Source organism: Coloeus monedula (genome assembly GCF_965178545.1).
Source record: "Coloeus monedula genome assembly, chromosome: 6".
Classification (NCBI taxonomy): domain Eukaryota; kingdom Metazoa; phylum Chordata; class Aves; order Passeriformes; family Corvidae; genus Coloeus; species Coloeus monedula.
The window spans coordinates 40,983,972-40,992,789 of NC_138786.1; the positions used below are offsets into that span (position 1 = coordinate 40,983,972).

The window sequence follows — 8,818 nt, forward strand, 5'->3', positions numbered from 1 at the left end:
TAAAAATATTAGGTGTTTTCTTGGACCTGCACATGCAACCAAACTGGGTTTTTCTAACAGCAGTTTTTTTCCTCTTCTTTAACAGTGTGGTTCACTTGCACTTCTCTGCTATCTTTTAAATACACGTTGGTATTACCAGGGGAAAATCAACTGTTTGGTTTCATCGTTTTACTGGGAGTCTGTGTAGTGTATCAAAAGGCCTGTCTGGGCTGGATAGTTAATAAAAGATCTGAGAAGTAAACAGTTTTAATTTATTTAAATAAAAACTAGGTAATGTTGAAAAATACTGTTTTACAAAATGACCCCATTTATATTAATAGTACAGGAGTACCATGGTACATTCATCCTGTCTGGCACATGTTTTCCTGTTGATACTGTCTCTTCAATGATTAACAGCAGCAAAATCAGTCTTCACTCTCACTTCTTTAGCTAAACATCTGTATTGCACATTACCATTCAGGGAAGGCAGAGATGAGTTAAAGAGGATTCTGCTGATATTTCTCAAGTAAAAACTTGGGGGGATGGACAACCTTCCTGGATACCTGTAATGAAAAAGAAAAAATGTTACAAGTTTAGAGAAAATAAAAATTCTGGTAATGTACACAGATGAAGGTACCTTGCAGTACCTCAGTTACTACTGCAGCAAGCAATACCAGATCTGTGTGAAAGCCTAGTGGTAGAACTCACGGTCCTCTCAGGATGTAGTTTCTCATTTTGCAGGTCTGGTCTGATGACAGGATACTGCAGAGGGGTAGTCTTGTTTTCTTGGCCTTTCCTTGGTGTTCTTAGCCCACCTTTGCACTTGGATCTCACAGATACAGTTTGTCTTGTAGCTGCATGATGGATTGCTAGATCTGATGCCAGCAAGTTGGTGGGAACATATTGCAGCAGTAATGGAAAACAGCATTCTTACCTAAGAATGGCTTAAAACATACAGTACCTTATTTTGTCTTCAGTCTTCTTTGCTGGACCTTTGTTTCAAGGGAACACTGTTTATAACTTAGGCAATCTTAGCTTTCAAAATTCTGCTGTATGTTAAACCAAAAACCAGTGAACTTTCTCTTTTGCAGCTCTTTAGAAACATAAGATATTGGATATACTTGGTGGGATTCTTCTGTTTGGGTTATTTAAGGTTTGTTTGCTCACCCTGATTAATAGATACTTTGTATATTTACAAGAGGGTAAGATACCCAGAGAATCTTTCTGGTCTAAAATTATGTGGAATGTGAGGAATAAACCTTCACAGACCTGTTTTGTGATTTCTTCAGTGTTAGGTGAGCCTTATGCTGATCCAGTTCTTCCTGCTCGAAGACAAGAGAGATTTTTCCCTAATCCTCCAAATACTGGAAGACTTTCTGGACCAGCAGAACTACGAACTTACAATGTGCAGTCTTTTGATAAAACAGGTGGGAACTGCTTCCATGATACTCTAAAATGGAAAATCTCTGTGTAAACTGACTGTGCACAGTAAGCTGTGGCAAGAGGACAGGTTTATAGCTACCACAGATCTGAGGTTCCATTGTGTAGAAAACATTTTAACACCTGCTGGCCTTGCTGCAGCCATTCCCTATTGGAGCAACAGCCCTCCCTGCTGACAGGTGGGTGGGATTCCATGAATGGCAGTCATGAGGTATTTTTTTGGTCTGCCCTCACTGTTCTGTGTGTTGACCACTCATAATTGGTTTAGTCTGTTTGGTCCCTCCCATGAGGCTCATCACAGCATTAAAACATCACAAACCCATACTTGAATTTCCATGCCACACTCGGTAAAGTTAGAAAGGGTTAGACTCACAAAGAGTGAAACAGAAACAGCCAACTGTTCAAGTGTCCCCTGGCTTGGTGCATGGGGGTGGAAGGTCCTGAGACCTCTTCCTTCAAACTGTTGACTATACTGGCAGCTTTTTGTAGTTCACAGTGCAGTTGCCTCCAATTTAATCACACCTTTCACTGACCCACTAGTTTTGAATAGGCCAATTACATATATTTTAGTTTGTGACACCTGGAAACTGCCAGAAGCTCATAGGCAAAGTTCTGGTCACTGAGACCTTATCACTGACAGCTTAAAAGCTTATTACTTATTAAGCATTTTTTGTCTTTATGTAATGCCCTGGTAAGTCACATGTGTCTGATTCATCAGCGAGGTGAAGCCATTAAATTCCCAATAGAAACTTCACCACCCAGGACTCAGTTACTGACAGTAGGAAGTTACCATCTCCCTTGCACCATTTCTGGCACCTTTGCTGCTTGGTGTCACAGGTGTGAGAACAGGGAATGCTGAATCTAGTTCAGGTTTCAAAGTGAATCGTTCTTTACTGGAAGATAGTTCTTCCCTGTGCAGCTACTGACCTTCCCTTTTTCCCCAAGCCTTCTGTCTGTTTCACTTCTGCTTTCTAATACTTCATGTTCCACAGAGGCCTTTCTTCTAGAACCTGGCTGCTGACTGAAGGACAGGAGAGGTGCACTGGTCTTTGCACTTGGCTTACTGCGTCCCTTTTTACCCCTTTCTTCAGGCATGCCAAGCAACAATTAATTTATTTTTTTAAACGTTGTATTCAGTTCTTGGGCGATTCTAAACCGCAGTAATGGCACCAGGGTTTTGGATAACCCTGTTGCCGGTGTTTAACAGGTCATTAAGCACGTGTGAATGTTGCTCTTTACAGACACATAATTTCACTAAACTTGGGTGAGTATTTGTAAAAAAAACCCTTCAATTAAAAAACCAACCACCCAAAAACCAGCCCATCCAGCATATCTGATTTAAGAACATCAGAGTATCTCACAGTACTGAAATCAAGGCTCCCACTCATTAAGAGTGAACAAGTTACACTTCTTAGGAAGATGATCAAAATGTTATTTAAAGTGAACAAAATAATACGGATTTTCCTAAGCTGGGGTGGCAAACTATAAAAACTTTTCACTTGAGGAGGTACCTGGGGCAGGAAGCTTCTTGTCAGAAAGAAGAGTTAAAGGCTGGCAGAGTTTGTGAGCAATTTCACAAGGACCTAAAATGGAAAGTGTTATGCAACCTAAATATCAAGGCATGAATATTCTCTGTGTGACATAGGAGTTGAAATGTTTTAGATTAAGTAACAATATCATCAATGAGGCAGGGCCTGCTTGAAATGACAAGTAATTTAGAGTTTTGAAAAGACCTATCTGTTCATTGAGAAAAAAGCTTTGTTTGCTTTCAAGAAGTAGAAATACAATATGCACATAAAAATTCAGTCACTAGTTAGAAGTCTTGTTTTGGTCTGGTGGTTTTTAGTATATCTATTCAAGCTGAAGTGTAAGAAAGCAATATACTTCAAATCCCAGGTTTGGGGGGTTGTTTGTTTGTTTGTTAAAAGAAAGTGTTTTTAGTGTATATATTTAGTATATTTATATCCAGTCAGATTCTACTCTCTGACAATTTCCTTTAATAATTTTCTCCAGTTGTTATAGAAAATACTTGTTCCCAATAAAGTTTAAAAGTAAAAACACTGAAGTTTCTATTTCTCTCTTTACTTATAAAGTGAGTAAGGCAAATGAGAGGATTATTATTATTATTATTATTACTATTAATTCCTGACTGCTTGTCCAAAACTGAGGTAGTTCTGGAAGTCTTCTTGAAATTTGTCAGCCAAGGAGGGAATTGGTTTTTGTCATACTTGGTTTGGATTTGTGTCAAGCTCTGTGCCAAGAGTCTATGATAGCACAGCCATTCCCAGCGTGGGGTTTACCAAAGAAATAAACTATTAGTCAGAGGGAGGGGGAAAATTGAACTGCTGCTTGCTGTTGGTTTTGTTGCCTATCTATCCTGATTTCAAAAAAACTTACTGAAATTGGTGGAGAGAAAGAGATCAGCACTGAATAATTTCTTTAACTTTTACATACAGATGGACAGACATCTTCAGAACATAGTCCACAAACAGAACCAAGTGGAGATGGGATGAAGGATCATTCTAACTTTAGTGTAAGTTGCTAAAGAGCTAAAGTAGTTAAAGAGCAGCTTGATTTAAAGAAGCTTTAATTTTCTGCAAAAACCAGAAACATTTGTCTGTAGTCCATTGGTCACATTATATTGCACTCTGCAGTGCAAATTATAAAATTATATGTATACTTTATCACAGCACTTATTGCCTTGTGAATTAATTTTGATGGATTACTAATATAGTCCCTGTTGAAAATTAATTATATCCCAAAATATGAAGCTATGGTCAAGTGGATGGTCAGTACACATAGATAGCCTTGCTCGGGATTATGCTGCAGCTAAGGCAGAGCTGGAACTAGCCCTGAGCTAGTGTCACACCTACATGAAAGCAGGCCTGATGGGGCTGGAGAGGTTCCCTTTCCCTCCACTAACTTCCCTGGTTTCCTTGTGTTGCAGAACTCGCTCCCCGATCAGTCGCTGGCACCTGAAAGTGAAGCTGTCATTTCAGGGTTTGCACCCCTGCCTTTCCCTCCAGTCAGACCTCCATTGATGCCTGTGGATCCTAGAGCACCACCAGTACCTTTCATGAGACGAGGACCTCCTTTTCCTCCCCCTCCTCCTGCTGGCATGTACGGGCCACGGGAATGCTTTCCAGTAGGAGACTTTGGGCCTCCACGCCCTCCACTGCCAAGTACGTGGCTTTTGCCAGCATTTGTTTCAAATTGATGCATGGGAGTGCTTTGTGCAGGTAGTGAGTTACCACACTGGGTGGATGTGCACATATTTGCACACACTGCTTCTTAATTCAGCTAGCAGGGAGCATCTTTTCTGATTAAGGTTCATAGTGTTGTACACTTCCTTTTTCACAACAGCTCATCTTGATGTTTTTACAAACACTAGCTTTTGCTGGAAAATACACCTACATGTACTGTTCAGCATTTAAAGGATTCTTTTTGTGGGGTAGGAAAGCAAGTAGGTGGTTACCTTAATCCTTTTCTTCCTGTGAAGTTGCACCTTACATAAATCTTAAAAGTTTCATCCTCTGGCTCTGAGGTGTGCTGGTGCCCTGCAAAGGCACAGTCCCAAAACAACTGTTCTCCCTTTGAGTTTGCATGACTGGAGCAAGATGTCAGTGTCAGACTGCAGGGCTTCTTTCTGACTCCTGCTGTTCTCCGAGTATGTGTGAAGAACCAAGCCATTTATCTGCCAAAATATCCGTAAGGTGTGGCAGGTAAGGGCTGCTGTGGCAGACTGAAGGGGATGTTGGCAGCGGCAGCCCAGGAGCTGGCAGTGGCTGGCTGCTGCTTTGAGGCTGTTGTGGATAACTACTGAGAAAAGTGATGGTTTTGCCCTCATCCTTCCTGGCATCTCTGTCTCTTTGGATCCTGACATGTGACTCCTAGTTAGATAGGCCTAGCTGAGCAGTAAGACAGCAAGAGAAGCAGGTGTATATGTTTCCTGTTGTGATTGATACTAACTGGACTACTCTGATTCTCTCACAGTAAGAAACCCATTTCCAATGAGACCTTACCCTCACTATCCACCTCAACGACCTGGATTTTTGCCTCCACCACCTCCTCCTGAAAATAGAGTTGAACCATCTCAGTCAAATCCATCAGCTGTAGAACAACCAGAACCACAGCAGGAGACTTGACAGTCATTTGGGGAATGTCCTGAACCAGCTTTGTGCTCTCCTACTGGCATTTTTCCTTATGTTAAGTAACCATTGTTACTTAGGTCTATACAAACTACTTTGCTCAAATTGAAGCTTAATAGAGAAAATTCTCAGGATAGTATTTTGTAAATAAAGAATTAAATAACTATGAATATTGTGAATAAGTGATTTCCACTGTACAATAGTCATTTTAAATTAAGTATTTCTAACTTGAATAATATCTTCAAAGGTGTATAAAATTAGATCACGTGAACCTTATTGTGAAAGTCCAGCTGCTTTGTCCTGGTTGAGCTGTACAGGGAGTCTCCTGCATGCCAAAAGTGATGCTTGCTGCTTTATGAATAGGATGTGAAAACAAATCAAACGGTTAATAAAAAGCTACAGAAAATGAAAGCAATGTCACTGGTAACCTGGTACAATAGAAGTAGGTGAAGATGAATGACCATGATTCTCCACTCCAGTCCCCTCTGTTAGTGACCTTGTAGGTGACCTTTCAGCTTTCAAGCTCTACAGCATGGCAGTTCTCCTGCCATGACACTGAGGGGGAAGGGGCAGCACAAAAGCTGAGCGACTCTCCCCTCACTCTTCAAAAGCTGGAGTGGAGTAGTGTTTGTTATTGAAGATGTGTACAGGGAGGAAGGAGTCATAGCTAGGAGATGCTCAAGCACAGCCCAGCCCTTGCCTTTGAAGATATATGTGTGCAGCAAACTAATAGGAGGGGTGCTTTTTACGGTCTCAACATGAATTTATTAGGCTTCAGATTTTAACACCAGCATTTGGAAAATGCAGGGCAGGATAAAAGCAGAATTTAAAAGTACAAGAAGGACGTGGCAGACTGCAGCATTAATAACTTTGTGTCTATAAAAGCATTTGCTGTGGTACCTCGTTCACCTCTTCAGGCGCGGTTCCCGTGTGGTGCTTCCCTGGCAGGAACGGCTGTCCCAGCAGGCACAGTGCCCCCACCTGCAGCCAGGGCACGACTGACCAGTGCCAGGCTGGGTCTGGACAGAGCCAAGCTCTGCTTTTACTGACAACTGTACAATCTAAAGACTTCTGCTAGGAGCTGGTGGCTGTTCTGAGAGTTTGGCTTCAACTTGGAAAGGTGTAAGGACTCAGTGCAGTCATTTGGTAAGGGACTCTCTAAGATAAAAAAGCAAACTGGTTTTGGCAAGCCCCAACTCCCAGCAGCAGTCCAACCACCAGTCTCCATTCTCTGCATGCAGGCACATAACACACAGTTTCAGGCTTTAATGTAAATGCAGCTGCCACCACACCCCATAATTAGAAGTTACCAAAGAAAAAACTCCAGCCCACTTTTTTTTGTAATTGCTTAGGTTGAGTTTGCCAAGGGAGCATTTTCTTCTGTAGCTCAGTACTCCTGCTCCTACCATTATCCCCAGATTGGCTTCTTTCAGCTGTAGAACTCTTCCATGGCTCATTCCTACAGTTTCTTTATCCTTTCTGCTTCTAGTTTAGCCCTCGAAGCATTTCGATAAGCCTTTGCACTGCAGTGATTCAATGACAGATTCTGACGAGACATTTTAAAGCATCATCCGTCTTAAATTAACCATGTAGTTCAATGTGGCTGTTGCATTACTTTAGCCAATTAGTGTGGCTATGAGTTTGCCTGAGAGACTTCACAAGGACTCTCAAAGGAATTACTGCGTTTTACCCTTACCCTTGTCATCAGCCATAGGAAGAACCAAACTGCCAAATACAGCCTTGCCCCTGCACAGAAATCCTGGGCTGGTAACACTCCCAGAAACCTTTTTCATTCCTTGCCCAACTGACCTGAGAGGCTGCAAAAACTATTTATGAATGTATCTATGTTTTCTGAGCAAACACAGTATTTCCCCCGTGTGAGTTAAATATTTGTTCTAAGTTTACTGAAAAATTCTTCCTCCACCAAAACAGTCTACTCTATGCCCACAATGGTACCAGAAGCTGCAAGCAAGAGAAAAGACAGCTGGACTAAGATAATGTAGGAAAAGCATGGATTGGATCATCCTGCAGAGAGAATGGCATAATTGCAGGCTTTTTTCTTCCTCCCTCCCCAGTAGTAGTCCAAAATTTTATTTGCAAATTTGGAAACAAGCTCCAGTTTATGCAATAGGAAGCAGGTAAATGGGAACCTGTAAAATGTGGAAAGGTCACACAAAAGTGTATGTGGGGAAGTCCCTGTTCTGCCCACCCCCCAAAAGAATAAGCAACCCAGTTTTGACAGATGAAGTCTTGTGTTCCAAGCTCCTGCAGCTGACCCTAGAATGCAAAAGACTAACTTGACATTGCCATCTCTTCAGGAAATACAAAGAAACAAGAAGTAAAATTCCTTTTGGGATTATGCAAGTTCAAATTTCACAATAGTTTGTAAGGTCCCACTCAAAATGCAAGAGAATATTAAGACCATCTTAATTTCCTAATGATTACAGATCACTTCAACTTGAATCCCTTCATCCTGGTATCACTAATAAAGATTCCTGCTGAAAATACAGGCAGGTGACAAACCCCACTTTTATCTATTCCTCAGACAGGAGAAAAATCAGGGGTGCTTTTCTCCAGCCCTGCTCAAGGTAAGGCTTTCACCACACTCCTGCTTTACTGGACTCCCTACAATTGCCAAGATAGAAAGATTCTAGCCATCTTTTAAGTACACCAACTTCTTCCCTGAACACAAGCCAAACCCAGTGAGAAGACTTTAGACTGTATGAAAAAAATCAGACTTCGAGCACTAACACTGGACAGCCACTGGTAAGAGCCAGCTCTGGCTGCAACTGCAGCGAGTTAAAGGGCTGCACATCTCTCTACTGTCGTCAAGTGGGCTGCTGCTCCTCCTCCTCATCTTATCTTTCAAGATTAAATTAATTAAAGCAGAAAACAGGTTAGACCAAACAGATTAAAAACACATTTATATAACAGAAAGGCAAACAGGTTACTTTCCAACTCCATTTAGTAAGGAGTAACCTAAATGCAGTAGCATGCAGAGATAAAATTACCATTCTGCAACTGTTTAAACCAGAGGATGCAGAATTTGCTTTGTTTGTTTCTGGCTTTTTCTGTGTGACTTCCTGAAATCTTGAACCCTTCAAGATCACACTTCAGGTTCAGACTGCTGAACAATCGCCATCAGATTTAACTGCTACATAAACCCTCCTCCTGAGGCTGAGCCCTGAGAGGCACCACAAGTACCAGTATTTCACTTTACTGGAACATGAAAAGCTGTATTTACCTTATCT

At 41.4% G+C, this 8,818-nt stretch overlaps 1 protein-coding gene across 3 annotated transcripts in view; it reads left to right on the forward strand.

Moving 5' to 3' along the window:
• The window catches only part of MIA2 (MIA SH3 domain ER export factor 2), a 33,622-nt gene extending 27,885 nt beyond the window's left edge, over positions 1 to 5,737 (forward strand). For all 3 annotated transcript variants that reach the window (XM_082283757.1, XM_082283758.1, XM_082283759.1), the window contains 4 exons: positions 1,269 to 1,406; positions 3,876 to 3,952; positions 4,367 to 4,601; positions 5,413 to 5,737. In XM_082283757.1, the coding sequence (XP_082139883.1) occupies positions 1,269 to 1,406; positions 3,876 to 3,952; positions 4,367 to 4,601; positions 5,413 to 5,564 (602 nt within the window). In that variant the 3' untranslated portion in view covers positions 5,565 to 5,737. The remainder of the gene's footprint in view (positions 1 to 1,268; positions 1,407 to 3,875; positions 3,953 to 4,366; positions 4,602 to 5,412) is intronic.
• The last annotated feature ends 3,081 nt before the right edge of the window (positions 5,738 to 8,818 follow it).